This window comes from Mchenga conophoros, linkage group LG14, assembly GCF_057382185.1.
Source record: "Mchenga conophoros isolate Kocher_MC1m ecotype Shallow Benthic linkage group LG14, M_conophoros_male_GT1.1, whole genome shotgun sequence".
Taxonomy (NCBI): Eukaryota; Metazoa; Chordata; class Actinopteri; order Cichliformes; family Cichlidae; genus Mchenga; species Mchenga conophoros.
Genome location: NC_140539.1, coordinates 8,571,042 through 8,592,660, shown reverse-complemented (window position 1 = coordinate 8,592,660; position 21,619 = coordinate 8,571,042). Strand labels below are relative to the sequence as shown.

Sequence of the window (21,619 nt, the reverse complement as noted above, 5' to 3'; positions counted from 1 at the left end):
AACAAGATGGTCTGAGTGGCTCAGAAACCACTAATTCTAGGGTTTACAAAGAATGGAAAAAGAGAAAATATCCAGCAAGTGGCAGTTCTCTGGGTGATTACAGAGGTCAAAGGTGAATGACCAGACTGGTTAAAGCTGATAGGAAGGAAACAGCAACTCAAAGAAGCACTTGTTACAACTAAAGTCATCAATAGGAAACTGAGGCTACAAATCACATAGAGCCTGGTGTGATGAGTCTTGATTTTTGTTGCAGCACTTGGTTGTAGGGTCAGAGTTTGCCTCCCTTGTGTCAGTGATTCAGGCTGCTGGTGGATAGTTTCTTGCTGACCATGTCACCCTATTATTACCACAGTGTACACATCTTCTGACGACTGCTTCCAGCCCTGTGATCCACCGTCCACCACAAGTCCAGATCATCTCAAACTGGTTTCTTGACAGTTTCCTTACAGTCACCACATCTCAAACCCAAAAAGCACCTTTGGGCCAATCAACATTGACTGTGTGACGTTGTTTCATTACCTCAATACAAACCAACATCTCTGAGGAATGTTTCCAGCACCTTATTTCATCTCTGCCAAGAATTCGTACACTTCTGAAGGCAATAGGGAGGCCAACCCAACAGTAATATGGTGTACCTAATAAAGTGACCAGTGACTGTACATAATTTTATCTAACCCTGTTGTTGACAGTGTTGTTTACCCGTTAAGTTTTAGGTATTCACTCATCTTTCCATTTATATACATTTTGCAGTATAATATCTTATGTAGCCACCTACAGAAGATAGTGCCTCTTTATTACACCTAAATATTGCCAATATAGTTTCATGTTTTTGCTAATCCTAGGAAGAATAACAATTTGACAGATCCTGACAACACACTATGTTATTGTGATGCATTTTAGAGGCGTGAGCAGGCGAAAGATTTCAATATTTGCTTTAAGGGGAGGAAATAAGATTTTTTAACAAAAATTGTATTTCAGAGTAGTTAAGAAAGATGCTCTGACAGCAGAATACATTTGCACTCCTTCCGGTTTATTGACACTTTGTTTTACAAAAACAGTTATGAGAGAATGCATAGTGAGTCGCACTCACAGCCGACTCATCAAGGACAACATGGAGCAACACAACAAAGAGCGTCAGGAAAAGGCAAAAAATTTCAAGTGATTAACTTAAAAAACAAACAAAAAAAACCCAAAACTCAACAACAACACTGTTTGCAGGTCTCCCGCCCACACAATACAACTGAATGACACACATGGGAGTCTGATCTGGGCAAGCGCACGCAAAAGAAATAAAACAAAAACAAAAACCCACACACACACTCACTGGTACATAATGCAAATGTGTGGGGGTTGAGGAATAACAAGGGAAGATTGGTTCATCTGACAAATAACATGAAGAGATGCTTAGAAATGCACATGTACAGGGTCACATCACCCAAAGTTTAAAAAATAAAATAAAATGTACTCATTGTTAGCACTTTTACGCTCCAGATTTTTAGGAGTCAGGGGGAAAGATGAGGAAAGATTTTCTCTTATTTGAGTGAAATGACCCTTTAATCGGGTTAGGTACAATCAGCTCACACTATCTGTCCAGCCTTCAAAATCCACGTGAGTGAAGCCAGCACCATGATACGCAACTGTCCGATCGCTACTAGCAGCAACAGATCACTCGTGGATTTGCACGACATCAAGAGTGTGTGCTGATGGTACTGTATGCCACACGCACGCACACACTCTGCACTTTAACACAGAGAGTCTAAAGAAGAGTCTAGAGCATCCTTTGTGCGTGCTGTAAAACCAAGAGCTGAGCGGTGAAGTGTTTGGATAAAGACATCTGAAGGGCGAGCCCGTGGTCATAAAGCGAGATGTGCGTTGTTAGCGTAATGGGCTGAATCACCGTTTAACATACCCACTCTACAATGGGAGGATCACAACAGGAGGAAAGTTAACGGGATAAATACAATCACAGCAAAAACAACAAACAAAAACAAAAAAACACTGTATTGTTTGTAATGTTTAAACAAAGATGCCACAAAAAAAAAAAAAAAAAAAAACCCTCAAAGGTTTCCAAAGAAGACATAAAACACACTGACCCTCTGGTCACACTCACCCAAAAAAAGATTTTTCTAACTGGTTGAAAACGACTGAAAAAAAAAACCAAAACAAAACAACAACAACATTATAGGGAATCAAGAAAAACAAACTTCTTTTTTGTTTTTAAACTGCAGTTAATTAATGTGTGTTTTATGACACAGAATATTCCTGGCCAACCTCCTCCACGTGCTGGCTAAGCTGTACAACAAGTGTTCCAGTGTAAACTCAAGAGGATTGTCCTCGCCTGGAAAACTAGCCTGGATTTTCCAGCTAAGGGAATAAAAATTAGAGTACAATGAGATGAGCACTATGGAGAAAGAAAAGCCGCTATAAACAATAACGTTTTCTGAGAGAAAGGTAACAACTACCAAGTGCTCCAGTAAAGAAAACACACTACACGTCTGCATCTCAACTAAATTGGCCCGACAAATACAATCACGTTAGGTAGTTATTTCATATATTTATCTGCATCTATGCCACAGTCTGTTAAGCTTAGTTACCTCTACTGTTTTTTACTTCACACCATGAACCACAGCAGCATTTAGAGCGGTGGATTATACTGTTGTTTAGTTTGGTGAGATTACAGAATTGAATCATTTGGATGATAACAGAGTCAGTGTGAGGGAAACCAGCAGGTGACTGCATTTACCTTCATGATATGTAAAAACGGTGACTGAGGGCACCTGAAATCAAACAACACCAGTGTATGACTTGACGTTTTGTTGTTCTAGATCAGCCAGAGATGCATCTCCAGCTGCTCAACGGTCTTCACACAAGGCACGTCTTCTTCCATCCACCTCCCTCCACCCCTCTGTGAGCCACAAACCCCCGATTCGTCCTCGCTCTCAGGACCTCTGTGATGCACATCGAGATGAGCTATCGACTTCGGGGCCTTTGTATTCTGGATTTCTGCTGGTTCTCTGAGGGATATGTGGAGGACTATGCACTAGAGCTAAACTGTTTTTAAAAGAAAGTGATCATGAGGATTGGATCTAAGCTTTTTACTTAAGATGGTTCTATGCTCACTTGGTATTACGGAGCTTCATTATTAGTACGGTAATGTTAAGAGATAGAATATACTGGAAGTTAGCTTCTTTCTTCATAAGGAAGAAAGTTTACGTCAGAATGGAGAAAAGGATGGAATAAAAGTGAAAATAGGGGATCTACTTCTTTGCCACTGCTAAACCTCGATGCCCAAACCAACGCAAAGATCTTTCTCACACTCCTTCTTCGTCTATACAACAAAACTCCAGACTTTTTTATGAACGACCGCTCGTGTTGTCTTGTGTCACTAAGACAGCAGTTGAGGTGCTGTCTCTGGAAGCAGGCTGTTAGCTGTGCTAGCTGGTGTGCAGGTGCTCTGGGTCTCCTTTCTCCAAATAGAGGAGGGAGGGGGGTGGGGAGGCTTTAACCGTTCAGGAGGTAGACTACCAGCTCGTAGGTGCACATCATGATGCCCGTGTTGGGTATCTGGCGTACCAGGTGGGTGGTGAGACCGCGGTACAGGGCGCGGAAGCCCTCCTCTTTGGGCACTGTCGTTAGCGTCTGGAAGAAAGAGCGGTACTTGTTGCCTTCTTCGCGTAGTCGCGTGCGAATCACTTCTGCAAATTTGAACAAGAGAGAGGGTGGGTAAGAGAACATAATGGGGGGTGATCAGACATCCAGATGAGAACAGCTAGTAACAGCCTCTCACCATGAGGGTAAGCAATAGATGTGGCACAAGTCTTGGAGGTGGCAGCAGCAAGCATCATCCCCACAAAGTCTGAAGCATCTTTTGTCAAATCCTCCTCCTCGTCCATATTCTGTGGTGCCTTGGCCTCCAGGAGGCGCCGTTTAATGTTTTCATAGATCACAAAGTGGATCACAGTCTCTGAGATGCCGGCGTAGGATGCCGACATCCCTCTGTAGAAGCCCCGAAAGCCGTCTGTCTGATACACCTGACGCACGCACTCGAAAGCGCTCATCCTTCGCTCGCCTCGATTCCTGAAAACACAAGAAAAATGGAGGGATTACAAGCTGTGTAGCATACTGCTTCCTCTCACTGTGGATTTGGAGAAAAAACTGCTCTTCTTCAGAGACTTTAAGGAGGGATGAAGAGATATTGTACAGAAGTTGCATTTACAGAGCACAGTATGTAAAATAATTAACAATTCCAGCAGCCACTCAGCCTCTTATTAGTTACACCTATGATATCAAGCTCAGAATCCTGGATGACTTTCAGAAAACCTGACCTCTGACCTTGATATTGAGGTCGAGATCACTGAGATTCAACCTCAGAGATCCTCAGTAGACACACCTGTGGTATCAATTTGAAAATGCTAGAGTGACTCGTTCTCAAGTCACAAACTTGGGTGTTCACGCCGCCCAGCCATCTGTCCAGCGAGGTGATGACAATGCCACATCAGCTTTTCATGGCTCAGGGGTAACCCCCCCCCCCCCAAAAAAAAATACAAACAGAACCCCCCCCAAACCCCTAAACGAAAGAAAACTGCACACAGTTACTAAGAATATAAAACATAAAACAGGGAGCTGAGCCACCTGACTTCCACACAAATGAAATTTAACCTTTGTCCGGGTAACATTACTCAACAAAACAAACAAAGCCACCCGTTTACAGAACAAAGCAAGGCTCCTGCAAAGATGGACTCCTCGATTACACTGCAGAAAATACAAAAGCACAGGATTTGTCTCCAGTTCACTGTTTAAATTTACACTGAAAACACATTCGAGTGTGTAAAGTGAAAACTGTTCTATGATCACCGAAGCGCATGCCAATTAACCTTTAGTCAGTTTGGCAACGTTTTGCATAGCAAGCCTCGTGGGAAGGGCACGAAAACACTTAAAGCTAAATGCAGAGCATTGAGTGTGATCTCTTTAAATTCAACCAATATCTAAACAGACAGCTCCTTGTTCTTAGTGTTTCAGAGTCAGATTTACAAGTACTTCTGAAACCTACTGTACATGTAAAATAAAGGAAAGTCAAAGCCTGAAGCTTTATGGTTATGAATGACAGACCACACCCAGCCAGGCGAGCTGCACAAGGTCCAAACAAAAGCAGCGCTCGTTCAGTAGAACTGGTTTAAACTATGAAGGAGGATTCAGAAATAAAGATAGCAACATGTTCTTCAATGACAGCGAATATCTGTGTGGTGACGCATATCAGAGCAACAGACAAAAAAGAAAAAGAAAGCTACATGAACTGTTCACCTTGCATCCAGCTGTAGACGCGTCTTTATGAGCCATACTGGATTGGTTGCGGTGATGGCTGTAAAACCTAAAGAGGGTAAAAAAAACACAACAAGGTTACTCTTCTACAAAATTAAGAAATATGATAAGCTAATTCTCAAGATGCTAACAGTAAAGTAAGAATAAACAGGTTCTTTTAGTAAAAAAAAATAAATTAAATTAAATTAAAAAAATATCAAAGCCACAAAAGCAGGTAGCCCCAAGTAGAGGGGAAACTGCATGTTATAAGATTTGTATGTCATGCTAACAGCTGTAAGAAAGAGAGAAAAACTCCATCTTATCCAATGAGCTAGGTGAGAGTTAGAGAAAGAAGAACCAGACATAAGAAGAAGCACAGATCTGTGGCGAGTACTCACGCAGACCCAAGTAACTCCTCACAGATGCAGCTAGAGACCCCTGGTGGTGCGGGGGTCTCATGCCCTTGCGAGAGGAGAGCTACGGTAGAGTAAAAGCCTAAAACAGACACAGGGCTTGTGTGTTTGCGAAAAGACCCGGCATGCAACCATTCAAGATCCCATTCCCACCATCACCCCGCAGGATTTAACATAATGCACAACGTCATGTGAAATCTCACTCACTCACACTCACACACACACAAAGACAGCAGAATGGATATGACGGGAGAGAACAGCTGTTCATTGATTGAAATAAACTTACATAAAAATAACAGTTTAATGCAAGAGTACTGCAAAACTACAATGCTGCATGGATACCTGCAGTTCTGAGGGATTAAGGGATAATAGGGACGGTTATGCTCATTTTCAGCTCTACTAGAAAAGCTCTGCATTATCTTTTTATTTTTACTGAGCCTTTCTGCAGCTCCTCAACCATCATATCCAAGTGTGTCAAGCAGAGAATCATCTGCTAACAATTTATTTCAAACCCTAAAACTGAAAACACTCTGCACTGTCTATTATACTTTACGCTCCTATATAGAGCCTCTTAATGTCATCTTTCACCTGCGATTCGGATTTTTACTAGGTTATGCAATCTATATTCCATACATCTTAATATTACTTAATATTTGTATTTAAATGTTAGTGGTAGGGAAGGGAAAAAAAGAATACAGCATAGTATCGCAATCTTTTGCATGGTGATATTATATCGATACATGGAGACCAGATATTGATATTTTATTAAATAAATTAAAATACTGTGGGAATAGTATAAACGAGGAATCATCGAATGCACAACCATCCTGAGGCTGAAAGACTAGCATCTACGCTTACTCTTCCTGCTATCAACAGCAGAAAACTGCTCTAGCCTCTGCTATGTGTGTCACGTAAAGATGAGATGACTGTTAACACCTCGTCACCTGTCACTTCAGCTCAGGCAGCTCTGTTGGTTGCTGCTGGAGGGAAATGTAGTGACGCTGACCTTGACTGGTTTGCTGAAAGGTCTAAGTCATGGTGTGCTACAAGTGGTGTTACTGTGAACTTTGGATTCACCCAGAAACTCAGTGAAGCAGTCTGACTGACCCATATCATACAGGTTTATTATTCCCAAAACAATCAGCCACTTGAGAGCAGATAACCCACCCCTGACATGCAAGGCATCAGAGAATTGTGGAGTGGTATTTAAATCTGACCTCATAACACATTTATTTTAATCAGCATTGCAAAGGGAGCCATACACACACACAGCAACTAGTAAAGAAACACAAGTGATGCCTGTAGGATTTTCCTACAACCCCTATTCCATAGAAGTTGGGACGCAGTAAAATCGAAATAAAACTGAATGCAATGCATTTGAAAATCTCAGAAATATGCACTGATTTCCATGACAGAATCATTCCTGTTTTTACTGAAGTTCTGTCTGTACATCCAGAATGTGCACAGGGATTTCTTTTAGAGCTCTTTTAGTGATTTTATATACTGTAGATGATGAGATATTTAATGTCTGATTAACAGTATGATGAAATTTATAGACACCGTTTCCTGGAAACTGGTGAAAGGCTGTCCCTCTAAAATGCTCTTCATCATCATGCTCCAATCATGTTACTGACCTGTTGCCAGGTAACCTATTTAGTTGCAAAATGTTCCTCCAAATGTTTCTTTTTAGTCCAATTGACTTTTATAGCCTTCTGCTGTCTTCACCCAACTTTCTGGGGCATGTTGCTGCCATCAAATTCAACATGAGCTAATATGTTTGATAAAAAGTAAAATGTCTAGATTTGAACATTTCATGACTTTTTTTTATGTTTTACTGGGAACAGTATTTGGGTTGATGAGATTTACAACTCATTGTATTCTGTTGTCATTTACATTGTACACACGTCACAACTTGTATGGAACTGGATTTTAATCAAATTTGATACAATATTAGTTTTACCACTTTAACTTTCATGTAACATGACTATTTGTGGAAGCTCACCAACACTGAAGAGTCAAGATCAATATGCTCACAACATTAGAAACAACTGCTATTTTAGTTTCTAAAAAGCAGGACACGATGATGCATGTCTGTCTGATGCCTTGGGGACTAGTTGCATAAAACACCTCTAGTTTTCTCCTTCTTCTTCTTTTGACATAGCCATTTACTGCAATGAAAAAGACTTTATAGATTTAAAACTCTATAGTTTTTAAGGAAACGATATGGATGTGCATTTCATATTTGCAGTCTGACCTTTATTGCACCACCAAATTAGTTTAAGAATGAAGAGATTATATTTGTGCTGGATAAAGAAAAAAAGAAAGCACAAAAAACAAAAGCTAATTTAAAAACAAAACAAAAAACAAACAAAAAACACACGTGCCAAAACCTGCAGTTCCCACATTGGCCACTTGAGGCTGGTTCCAAAAGTGAGTCATTCTTCACAGTGTTCAAATGTACAAATAAACTGACTTATGGTTCTGGAAATGTGACATCAACATGTGCAACATGTGCAACATGTGCCAATCAGTGCATGACACTGATTGGCCAGTCAATGGCGTAACTCGATGACTCATGAGAGCCACTCTCTTACAAAAATCAGAAACGCCATTTTTGAAATCCAGCAACGAGGGAAACGGCTACACAAAAACAACATGGTGGTCCCGGAGTCTGAAAAAGCCATACACTGAGCAGCAGGTATTGCATCACTATCCCCTGCTGTCATGTTGTTTGTTGGATAGAAATGACGCCGTGGACTTTCGGGCGCGTTGCTATAACGACCCTATGCATATTAAGTGGTACTCAATTATCATGAAAAAAATGACTGAAACCGAGTACAGTAAAGTTGAGTTGAGTAGAGTAGGTACTAGTAGTCTTTTGTACCACCACTGTGGGGATTCTGTAAGTTTAAGGCAAGGAAGTTAAAATCTTAAATCCATAGAAGAAGACTGTAAGAAAAAGACTTGAGAGTGTTTTATGCAACCAATTTAACTTTGACTTTAAAAAAGACTTTTTTGCAGACATGTAGTTACCTGCTATTCCAGCCGACACCATGTGCACCTGTGTGGAGTCAGGTTCCAACACTCCGTTCAGTTTCTCTTTGGCAGTGGAGTAAGCACCAAAGTAGATTGCTCTATTAGTAGAAAAGGAGGACAAAAAAAGGGGGTCAGCATGTGTTAAACTGGAATGAGGCAAAACAAGTTATATATGCCATGTTTTTGTATTGCAGTGCACAACTAATTAGTCTGAGCCACTGCCTCCAGTAGCAATACAGCTCATCAATTACACTGCATTAACAAGTGTACAACTGCCCTCGTGTCTGGTTCAGTTTAATGGGGTTTAAAAATTCATTAGGTGTAAAGCCAAGAGCAGAACTAATATTCTCAGCAAATCAGCCTAGTTGGACAAATAAGGCTTTCAGCAAAAAAAGCATGCCTTCATTTATTTGCAGTAATTATCTTTAGTTGTTTTCACTAATTAAAATGGTCATAATGATCATGTTCACACTTGTGTCTAAATAGGAGCGCTGCTTTTGCTTTTATTCCAGTAATGGCACTACGCTGTGCGCCATCTGGTTCATTTGTACACCGGTTTGTCAGATGTGCTTAGTCAGACTTTTAATGATGTTTGGAGTTCATCCGTCACATTGTAGTGCGAATCTTTGCTTGCTTTTCATTAAATCTCCATCTGTACTCAGGAGTCCTCTTTTCCTTCCTTTCCTCTACCTAACCATTTGTTCATATAACACTAACAAAACACTTAGTGTATGCTTAGCACTGGCACCTGCTTCCGCAGCACTAGCTGCTGCCCACTGCCATTAGTCACCACTTTGCTTCTCTCATTACCAGTCAGAGCGGTTAATGAAATGAAACTATTATGGCAGTTGGTTAGAAGTTTTCCCCAGGCTTAGACTATGTGAACACGTCGCCATGAAGTCAGTGGTGCACAAACTGCTGAGAATGCCATGACAATGAATGGCTCCTTAATGAGTGTGGATCCCTGATTCTTCTTCGTCACCAAGTAACCTCAGCAAACGTTGTAGTAGTTACAGAGCACAACTGTTTTTCACAGGCTATGGAGCTGTAGACTTTTTACCAGATACTTAAATCAACATTTCTTTAAAGCACACAGTATTTTTAGTGCTCTTGATTCTTCAAGGTTGTCAAAAACTATATGAGCTTATGATATCAAACTATGTAACAATATAGACAAAAATATCTACAACAGCAGCAAGGAGTGCAGAAGATGATTATTACATTCGCCTGCACTCCTGTAGCTTACTGTGTGCACATGGATCAATCTACAATCAGAACATGGCTGTACAAATTTGACCTGCATAGAAATGATGCCAAGAAAGGCCTTTGGTGTCAAAAAGGAACAGAGGCCAATTACTTGGCCACAGTAACAATAAATTTTTTTGGAGTAGATCAATGACACCTGTTCAAAAGAATTACCTCACACCAACTAAAACAAGGTGGTGGAAATTTTCTTGTCTAACAGTCATTAATTCACCCGCGAATACGGAATCTTAATAACCAGTAAACATTTGGACACATGTTCCAAAATTGGAAGCTGAACATAGCAGGATAATCATCATCTAGGAATGACTCAGAAAGATGAAATGGAGGATTATGGATGGTCAAAATAATAATGCAGGAAGACAGTGAGAAAAAAGATAAGAATAAAACCATCAGAGCAAACCATTTTATCTGTTCAGCTTGACTCCACAATGTTTTGAAACTGATAACAAATAATGATGATAGAATTAACTATAACTATTAAACTAGTACTTGGCTAACAGTCTCTTTCTGCCCCTCATTTGCCGGCTGTGGTTCAGGTGGTAGAACTGGTCGTCTACCATCCCGAGTTGACCCAACTGCATCAGAGTGTGAGTGTTTGTGATGTTAGCTAAAAGTGCTTGGATATAGATAAAAGCACGGTTTGATGTTCCAGGATCAATATGGCAACTGACCAGTCATACTGTTGGGATGTCATAGCTTTGCAATGAACAAGAAATGGCTCTATAATATAATAAATATATTATATGCCAATATATAACCATATTATATAAATATATGCCAATATAATAAATTATATTATCAAGTTAAGTTTGCTGTTAGCTAACTTCTAATGCAAACTGAATGCTCAGACAACGTGATTTAGTTGTAATACTGATCGTGGTCCTATGTTATGATGACGCATTAACAAAACCAACACGGGTATATCAGGTCGTGCTTTTGTACGTAATGCTAACAGTAAGAAAAACACAACGTATCACATAACTTACCTGGAAGGTGCCACACCCACCAAATTTGGCCCCAAGCCTCTGAAGAGAGATCGAGGTCCCTCTTTCTGCAATATCAATCTGAACACACACACACACACACACACACACACACACACACACACACACACACACACACACACACACACACACACACACACACACACACACACACACACACACACACACACACACACACACGTGGATTAGAAGCAACGTATTGCACAAAACTCCAAGGTTTATCTGACAGAAAGTCTTTTCCTAAAGATGATGCCAGTCAGACAATCCCAGAGTGCCAGCCCTATTTATAGTCATTACAGTTTTGTTATGCCCCCCTCACCACATCACCAACCCAGACCCTCTGTGTGGAACCTTAACCTAGTTTCAAAGCCCTAAAACAAGCAGGCAATCTAAGAATAGCAAAAACTGTCACTCCAACACTTGGATTGTCGTGTGTAATGAACACCGCAAGGTCTAGGGGGACACACAATAAAACACAATGTCTCAGTTTGTTCCCAAGGATTAGGAGCACTCCACCACTTTAAAGAGTGGCAGCACCCAATGTGCTATGCTGCAGGTTGTTTTCACCCAAATCAACATGAGATTTACAAGTAGTAATAATTAAACTAGAGCCAGAAATTGTGATATGATTTTGCTCATTTCTCAGTCTTTGGCAACAGCTTCCAAAAGCTGAAGAGTTTCAGTCTCCAGTCATGAATCAGGTCTAAATACTGGTGTGCAGTTTCAGCTTTAGTTAGCAGGGGTAGCCAGGTGTTTTCACACAGGCCTGCTGACTGCACCCCTTCATCTACAGCCTGCAACATGTCAACAATGTCTGTACTCAGCAGCAGCTGGAGAACATATAAAACATGAATAAGTTAGGAATACACTACATCCTGCAGAGCAAAGCTGCAGCTGGCAACTCCCATATGACTAAACTGGAAAGGTGGCACTCTGCCATCGAACACACTTTTTTCAGAGTAGCATTCGCTCCTCTTCTAAAGTTGCCATGCTGCTTTTGGGTTGCCACAATGGGTTTGGTTTTTACATCGGATGCTAATGAAACCCTACATTTGGGATTTGTGTCTCATTCTGGGACTGAACCAGGGATCATTAACGTGTTAGTCCAATGTGTAAACCACTACACCCTCTGCCTAAATCTGTATGGTATTGCTGTGACTGTCATAACAGATACTGTGACTGATGATTAGTTTCACAAATAAAATCACAGATAAATAAATGGTAACAGTTGGATTTGCTGTGAAATGTCCTCTTTGACTAAAGCAACTAGTGTGTTCTCCTGTGTGTACCTCTCCCAAAGGCTGCTATTGAGGAGTTGTATTTCAGGGAGAGAGTGGTTTTGCCAGGGGGGCACTGGCCAGATTAAACCACCTCTCGGGGAGAGTACAGACAACTGAATACACATGTGAACAGCTCCACTCATTTTAGCTCAAATAACTGTAAGCTGCTAATTCAAAGCAATGCTAACATTATGTACAATGTCAAAATATGCTCTGTGTGTATGTGTGTGACATGTTAAAAGATACCCACTTGAGACAGTGCAGGGGGCCCGGTGGAGACACACGGGCCACGCTGGCCCCATTGACAGTGCTGAGCTGAACCTCAGACACATAGAGGGTGATGGAGGATGACTGGAGACGGGTCTTCACTACTTCCAGTGGACAAGTCAATATGGCTCCTACGGTGCCCCCACATCTGGTGCAAAAACAGAGAAGGCTGATGTGAGCCAGCAAAGCACAACAGATAAAATCGGCACAAACAGTTCCTGTATTCTTTACCAAAAGATCCGCAAAGCGTTGCCTAAACGAATCACCCGGTGTGGTGAGTGGAATTCTAAAGATCCCAGGCATGTAGACAAGAAAAAGCACAGTGTTGGGATAGAAAGCCAGCCAGGAATGCTTTGTGTTTCTTGGGAAGTAACAGCATGCTCCCATTTAGCACCACACCATATTAAAATTCCTAGATATGTGGATTTTAATAAACTAGGAAACAAATAAAAATACTTCTGTTTTTAGCAGGCTTCAAAGTCAGGTGCAGCCAGCCCCACTTTGTATTCATCATGTCATACATCAGGACAAAGATGTATCATTAGTTTCTCTGAAGCATAAGTAATCGTATATGTTTGGAATACTATAAATTCTTCCTAATCAGCTGCCTCTCCAGCGAGCTTTTCAGTTATACCCCTTGTTCTCCTCTGCAGAATCAATTACATTGCTGTAGTGCCATGTGAACCAGTTCTCCCCTAGCTGCCAGCTCTGATTGGAATGACTCGCAAGCTTATTGGATCTCAAGATCACAGTAGGATCAGCACTGAAGACTGACCTGGTTAGCCTGCCAGAAAGGAAGCTGAGAAGGGAAACTGCCAAGAGTAGCCAGTTTGCAGCAACTAAACATTTAGAATTACAACAAGGGGATTTTGTCAGGCAGATTCAAATATAAAAATAAATCTCTATACTTTCTGATATTAATGGCCACTTGAGTGGCCATTAATATCAGAAAGCTAAGTGCAGAAAACATTGGAACCTTGGTTTAGATCATCATGGTTAGAAGAGGATTCTTAGAACAGTGTAAATGTAGTAATAAAGCTTGGTTATTTCAACCAATGGCAGCTAATTATGTTTCACAGAAACTAAAGGCTACCTCATTTTATGTGTACAAAGCTAACGCTGCAGTCTTAGATCATGGGGATGTACAAGTTAAATGTATCACTTTTAGTATAATTGTAATGAAACTGAATGTGAAAAGAAAACTAATATATCATTGATGCTCTAAATGATCTTAATGCCTACACCATGTTCATTGCAATATTCGGGGCTCCCATGCATTGCTAATTTTGAATTTTTAAGACAGACTTTTTTTAAGCATGAGGTACAATAGATATGGTGGCTAACATATCTTGTAAACATACTGTTATTATTTATTTTTTTTACAGTTTTTACAAATATTCAAACAGCAGGTACAACGTACAGTCAGGTACGAAAAGTAAAACAAACTGCATCGACAAAGCACAAGAATATTATCTACATGAACTCGATAAATAAACTGAGCCTAACAGGACTGTATTGGTCAGGTCCTGTTAGGTTTAGTTTAGGCTAGGCAATAGCAAAAGAATTGTAAACAGCAGTTATCTACACTTAAAGTTAATTTTCAACTGATACCAAAACAGAGAGTGTGTGTGTCTGTGTGTTAGAGAGAGAGACACACACACACACACACACACACACACACACACACACACACACACACACACACACACACACAGATAAACAGGGAAAGCAAGTCCCCAAAACACAGTTTTTAGCAGAGGTGAAGTAATCAAGAGTCAGATAATTACTGTATATAAAGGGAAAGCAGGACATCAGAGACATCATACGACTACAGCTTAATATGCAAAAACTGACTCCTTTAACAAGATAACACCCACTCAACATGTTCAGGCCTACAAAAGCAGAACTCTTATCCGTGCTTTTCTTAAATATGGTTTAGTATGCCAGTGTAATAAACTGCTGCATGTTGTTAAAGAGAAGCAAAGAGCTCATTTAAGCTGATAAATGATCCCTTTGCCCATTTCTAGTGCTGAAACACTAGTATTGTGTTTCACTGTGTACCAGGTCAGTCTTTCAGACGGAAGATGAACGTTTCTGCAAAATTCACGGATCTGCAAAAATACAGGATTGCTGATTCACACCCTTTCGTAACAGTCCCAGGCTGTGATTCAATCATAGTTGAACGTGCTATATACCGAATATGCTTTGGAAAACGAGTTTGATACAAGCCTATAGTTAAGATACGCTGACATAGTTGAGATGTCACTATTTCGAGTGACCTTTACTGGGAGTCTGCCCACATTTGTTTTGCTGCACACAAGGCGCACAGACGTTTAAAGACGCCGGCTTTCTAAAGCCAAAATTTTCCTGGTCGTAGCTATAAATAATATATGATAATACACAACTCTGACGAAGACTTCCGAGTGTTCGTAAAAAGCCATTTCATTCATACATTGAAATGTCATTGAGAAAACTGCGAGTGCGCATACGTGAGGACAAGATTAGCTGACATCTGACAGTGATGCAAAAAGTTATCTCTGGGTTACCTTTACGCAACTACCCAAAGCCAAAATACACAAAACATCAATACGGATATCGCATAATGGACAGCTACAGCGTCTATAGCGATTGCAATTAACTCACAGTGTGTAGCTAGCTAGCCCCGCTCTGACGACAGGAAGACGAGGAATATACTCACCCTCCAGCAAACAGATGAACTAAGGTATCTCTTTGACTCATTGTGGATCATATTCGGGAAGCGTCCACGGGGCACCACACAGGGGGCAACGGGAACGTAAGTGAAGAGACGGGGGAATGTCGACCCCGTCGTAGCAAGCAAATGTTACTCAGCAGGTCTGTGTTGTGGTGGAGGTCAGCTGCGTGCTAAAAGCGAGGGTATGTAACAGCTAACTTAGCTAGCTCGCGCTAGCTGCCACGGCTAGCGGGAGTGCGTTGGTAATGGCAGACGTCAGAGCGACAGGACAGCGTCTTCTCCTTTCTGAACGGGACACTGCTTCACCGTAAAAGTGTGCGTGTCTTTAATGTTGTCGGGTAATTCCAGTCTTGTGGTAATAAGATCAACTATGGACTACACTCGACCTCCCTCCCGCTGACGTGCTATTGCCTCACTGAGGAGCTCTGCGGGTCACGTCGCAATGTTTATCGTCGAATGGGAAGCCGCAAAACAGAGGAGCCGATTGGCTGAGGGATCCCGCGAGCCCGCCCTGTCACTATTCTTTCACGTGATGTCGTTTGAGGGCAGAGATCGTCACTGGACTCAGAGAAACGAGCTGGGCTGATGTAACGTAGAAGAGACACGAAACGAGGCTGATCTAAAGCTTTTATTTGTATTCGTTCAGGTTACAGTAGGACACCAGGATATAGCACTCATATAAACGAATACAATGGCTGAATACAAGCCACAGCATTTAGTTGGAGAACTACATAATCACGACTCCTAAAATTTATATCATGTAGTTCCAGTTTGGGTTTTGTTTATGCTCAGTGTTTAGTCTCGATATTTAAAACTTCCGCCGCCCGAACAGGGACTTGAACCCTGGACCCTCAGATTAAAAGTCTGATGCTCTACCGACTGAGCTATCCGGGCTCTGGTCATGGTGGCTTCAACGTATTTAATTCTCCATCAAATCTGTAGTTCAACTTCTAAAAGCGAAGCTCCCTAAAAATACCTAGAGTAGTTTTGTAGTTACAAGGATTTATTATTTTCCTGCCTCCCATTTTTTTAACGCAACCATCTATGCAGTCATTTTGTTAGTGTTGTGATCACAGACTGTATATAAAATATGTTAAGTAACCACAATAACCTCAGCAATTGCTTTTTAATGCTGTGTTCCAGATACCTCAGAAGCAGTGTTGGGTGTAACGCGTTACTAAGTAACGCATTACTGTAATTAAATTACTTTTCCACTGAAAAAGTGGAGTAACTGATTACTGTTCATTTTTAGGTATTTTAATTACAGTTACTTACAATGTACTTGTGTTACATTTTAAAATAATTAAACTCACTGAATATCATTATTTAATTTCAATAATTTATCTTCTAAAGGTCAGTTGTCATGACTGAGGACACAACATGTTGATAATTTAGTGGCTTGTCAAATAAAAGGTAGCCATGATCCAAACCTTTTTGGATAAGTGAAATCACGTTACAATGACCTGTTTTGACACTTACTATGCCTATCAAGCATTTACTGCTGGGAAGCAGTTGTTACGTGACACTTCATTGTATCGAACAAGCAAAGAATTCTGAAAAATATAACTTGTCAAGCCACATTCCAGTAATCATGTTTTTGGTTTAATCATTATGCTTGTAGCAGAGTGCCAGTATGTCATGTGTGTTACATGACAGGTTATTATTTTCACATACACAGATGCTCAGTGCTGCTACCAGTGGTGATTAAATTTAAAAAAACAAACAAACAAACAAAAAACAACAACAACAACAAAACCTACAGTATATCACTATATATATGTGTATATATATATGTGTATATACATGACAGCAATATCAGGAAGAAGGAACACGAGAAGCTGGAGAAATACCAAGGGCTCAGAGAAGAGCTCGAGAGGATGTGGAGGGTGAAGGTAACGGTGGTCCCCGTGGTAATCGGAGCACTAGGTGCGGTGACTCCCAAGCTAGGCGAGTGGCTCCAGCAGATCCCGGGAATAACATCGGAGATCTCTGTCCAGAAGAGCGCAGTCCTGGGAACAGCTAAGATACTGCGCAGGACCCTCAAGCTCCCAGGCCTCTGGTAGAGGACCCGAGCTTGAAGGATAAACCGCCCGCAGGGGCGTGCTGGGTGTTTATATATATATATATATATATATATATATATATATATATATATATATATATATATATATATATATATATATACACATACATGTTTGTTTAAGTTTAGAAACTGTTTCTTTAACATATATTCCTTATGTGACCCCTTAAAGTTAATGTAAGATGCCCCCAAACCCACAAGATAGGCCCCTTCTAGGTGTAGGTAGTTAGACAGGTTCCCATTCAGGAGGGTTTAGAGGCTGCTAAAGGTGGTTTGCGTCTTGCGGCTGTAATGCAGTGGCTATGTAATGCAACTACTAGACTGGATCCTGCAGTCTTTAAAAGAAAGGGTCTTCTGTTGCCACTGATGTATGACATGTTTGATATGATGAATGCAGACGCGGGGAAAATGTTGCTCCACTATGGGCTTGTTAGGTATTTTAGTACCATGGTAGCATTTACTGGATATTGTTTTATAGTGACATTATGCAGGAAAACTCAATAAGGCCCCTTTGTTTTAGTTATTTTTCTCTTTGACCCAAGAATTGATGTGTGAGAATCACAGGCTGGTACAAGGTTGAAATACCACAGAGATCACTCCCTCAGCTACATTAGTTTCTTAATCTTTTAGACGCCTGTTGAAGGCCAAATGGTTTGTTTCAGATTTCACTAATGTAAGAACTCTTTGTTTTGTGCCTTGAAAATATGTCGCTGAGATAATCACAATTGTAGTTGAACTAATAAACTACACAAAGGATGCTTCTTCACCCATGGGCAGGAAGACGCTGCCTTATCTTGGTCTGTACTGGTTTAAACTGATAATCTGCTGTCTCATGAATGTTACCCTCTATATAAACTGTTGTACTTGTGAATAAAGTTGAGTCAATTTGGGAAGACAATCTGAAGCAGTCTCTGTTTTCTTGTTCTCCCAAGCTGCTCCCGAGCTCGTACTAACACGCTGAATGGCATGCTTGAATATTACTTGAGAATATATTTGACTGTGTTACAGACTAAGGGACATTCTCTGCTGATAGGTGAAGGTACATTCTCTGCTGATAGACGTCCACGCCTCGAAGGAAGTCGATCCACGGATTAGGCCCTGGAAACCGTTTCCTTCAGGGCTCATTGGATCTCAATCCAGTTTGGATCCATGTGCAACCCAAATATTTCATACAGAGTTTCTTTGTGCATTTACTATGGGCAACTGTGTGTGTGAGTGTAGGGGGGAAAGAAATAGATAAACTCTCGCCAGAGACTAAAATGAGGTTTTCCAATTTGGGCAGCAGAATAAAATCCATACGCCACTTAATTTCATAATTAGAGATGAAGCTGAACTTAAGGTCAGATCATGTGCCCAAGTTTCTCGTGTAATCATGTTACTGTCTGACTGTTAAAAGGGAGGGAGGGTGGGAACAAAAGCAGTTATTTTTCTCACATCTTCTGGACACAGAGGAGCCCTCTATCAGAACTGCACTACTCATATAGCATTTTTGTCATAACTCAGTTGTCATGTACATGACAATATATGACGTAAAACCACAGAAACCTTTGTAGGGCAATTTGCCCTGGCAGCCTTTATGAGATTTTTATTAGTATAAAATCTAAAACCAAATCTTATATGTTGTTAAAAGGGAAAAAACTAAAAAACTATGTGTAGAGCTGATGTTCACTGAGTATTAGCTGAAAAAAAGATTACATTCACTTCTTTTAATCTTATTATTTATCTGCTCTTTAATTTGCAGTTTACGGTACGATCTGATAAGTCAACTCTCAAAATATATCAAATCAAATCAAATCACTTTTATTGTCACATCACATGTGCAGGCACACTGGCACAGCACATGCGAGTGAAATTCTTGTGTGCGAGCCCCACAAGCAACAGAGATGTGCAAACACAACAACACAAACGAGCAAAATACAAGAATGGCCAACCTGAAACTAATAAATATATGTACAATATATAATAGTGTATGCATTTCTGGATGTGTATACTAAATATTTTCCTACGTGTGTGTGTGTGTGTGTGTGTGTGTGTATACACATTTTTACAAATTAAATAGTAAAAAAAATAAATAAATAAATAAAATATATAAAATATACAGAGTTGAATATGTGCAAAACAAGTGGCATTTATATACAGTGTGGAGTGCATAATGTTGAAGTTCCAGTAGTGAAGCTGAGGTGTCTATGACGTGTTCAGCAGTCTGATGGCCTGATGGAAAAAGCTGTCTCTCAGTCTGCTGGTACGGGACCGGATGCTGCAGAACCTATATATATAATATATATATATAACACAGGAAGTGACAAGTGACTTATCGAAAGTTGAAGAACTCACAGTCTTAAGTGTGGAATGCTTTACACCTTCATTCACAGTGGTCACACTCGTGGCTATGTAACAGCTATGTTAGAGGAGGATACTTTGTCAGTAGAGACAGCGAGCTTAGTGCTAACTAGCGTGCTAACAGTGGCAAGTTTTTACAGTTGCTGGTGTTACATGTGTTGGAATATAATTATGGTCTTTACTCAAGAAGAACTTAATGTTATGTAAATATATCATTTTCCTGATGTTCTCAAAGTGCGGCAGCTACCATGAATTTGTGATCGGACAAACATTTGTCATTTTATGCAATTTAGAAAAGGGATTTTTATTGTGACATGCGTCAGGCAAACTTGCACGTGGTGATCAGCCATGCAAACCCATGCAATGAAGCTCCCAGTGCATAGCTTTTGTGCCGATATTAATGCCAGAGGTGCCTCAGCACTTCACTCTGTAACTTTATGTGGTCTGAAGCTTTGTGGCTGAGTTGCTGTGATTCCCAAACACTTCCATTCTGTAATGAATACCACTTAAAGCTGATCATGGAATATCTAGGAGAGAAGAAATTTCACAAACTGACTTGTCGCAATGCTAGCTTAAATCCAGTGAGCCCTTTACAATGACTCTTTCTTTAACAAAAAATTACAAACTCCATGAGCAAGTGTTTGATTTTGTGACACTGAAAACACTTGAATTCAACGATTATGCAGTGGGGTCCAATTTTTCTTCTCCATATTGTGTATTTTAGTTTTGGTGAAACTAGTGTTGATCTAACCTATGTTGATCTCCCTGAAGCCATCCGGCTATAGTAAGTTGCCCTGCCTCCAGCTCCCTCAATTTCATGATAACTCAGTCTAACCAATACTGTCTGCAACCTATTTAACTATCTACTGTACTGCTCTAATGATACACAGTAAGGTAATTAAACCATGATTCACTCCGCGTGGGTCCTTATTACTACCTTTATGTGATCTGTCCTGCTCCCACAGACTGCTTCTTTATTGGGACATCTTTGCAAGGTTGTGCATTTACTATGTCCATTACTATTTACAAAAGTAAATGCGATTTGCCTCTTAACACGATCTTTTGCATAGTAGGAAGACCTGTCTCCCAAAAGTCTGTCTCTACAGCAGTAAGTTTTGACTCTGCACAAACTCTTCAAACTAGACAGGCCAACCCTTCGCACAAGCCGAGTATAGATTTTTTTCTTTGCTGTCTGTTTGTGAGGAAATGTATTTTCGGTGTGTTTGTGTTGGCTGTCAGTGCAGAGGCAAACAGCGTTCGGTGGGTGTCTTCCTGCTGGTTTGTCTGGAAATAGTCAAATACAAAGTTAGTCTGACCTTTGAGAGCAAACTTTTTTTGTGCCTCTTGGTTAACCTCTGAGCACAAACACGATAACAAGAACAACAAAAACGTCTTGAAAAAAATGACAAATCGCGTACAGAGCGTGCAAAGCAATCCTGTGGCCAGTCGGTTATTTTATATGCAGACTGGGGATTAAACCTACTGCAATTATCAGGATTTACTCGGTTTCTTAATATTGCTCTTGTGTGTCCCCTTTTGTGATGGTAGCTGATTTTAGCCAACTTAAGCTAACTATTTCGATACATTGAATAATACTTTTCCTGTCCAATCACTATATGACGTTATTTAACTATATGGCATGTTGGCACATGATTGCTTTGGTTCAGCAAAAGTGTTGTTGTCTTTGTTTAAACAACCAGGGGCTCACTTTTAGGGTATATAGGATATCTTTAGCTCTTATATCTATCCAACTGCAGTAATTTAAAGGAAGAGAAAAGGTCACTGCCCCCCTGAGTTGACGCCAGAGGTTCCTGCACCCACTGTATTAGGGAGACAGTGACTGTGTAGCTTGGCGGAGGCCATATTAGGGTGCTCCCTTATAAAGAAAATTGATTTGGGGAAACCCTCTCTGAAGTAATCCC

General features: G+C 40.5%; 1 protein-coding gene and 1 non-coding gene across 2 annotated transcripts; both read right to left on the bottom strand.

Annotated features, from left to right (window-relative positions):
• Nucleotides 1–1,009: 1,009 nt before the first annotated feature.
• Nucleotides 1,010–15,716, bottom strand: LOC146559203 (solute carrier family 25 member 36-A-like). Its single transcript, XM_085245042.1, has 7 exons — nt 15,263–15,716; nt 12,548–12,712; nt 11,000–11,077; nt 8,745–8,845; nt 5,302–5,368; nt 3,788–4,077; nt 1,010–3,695 (listed from the first exon to the last, which is right to left on the bottom strand). The coding sequence occupies exons 1-7, from the start codon at nt 15,301–15,303 to the stop codon at nt 3,502–3,504; spliced, it is 936 nt and encodes a 311-aa protein (XP_085101168.1). The 5' UTR covers nt 15,304–15,716; the 3' UTR covers nt 1,010–3,501.
• Nucleotides 15,717–16,098: 382 nt separating this feature from the next.
• trnak-uuu (transfer RNA lysine (anticodon UUU)) lies at nt 16,099–16,171 on the bottom strand. Its single transcript has one exon. It is a non-coding gene; the product is annotated as a tRNA-Lys (tRNA).
• Nucleotides 16,172–21,619: the final 5,448 nt, after the last annotated feature.

What these genes read in the sequence shown, in the direction of transcription:
- LOC146559203 (XM_085245042.1), bottom strand. Translation starts at nt 15,303, where the DNA reads ATGAGTCAAAGAGATACCTTAGTTCATCTGTTTGCTGGAGG. An exon ending in GTTCATCTGTTTGCTGGAGG is followed by an intron (nt 12,713 to 15,262) that starts GTGAGTATATTC and finishes TTTTTGCACCAG; the next exon opens with ATGTGGGGGCACCGTAGGAG. An exon ending in GGTGTCGGCTGGAATAGCAG is followed by an intron (nt 5,369 to 8,744) that starts GTAACTACATGT and finishes TACCCTCTTTAG; the next exon opens with GTTTTACAGCCATCACCGCA.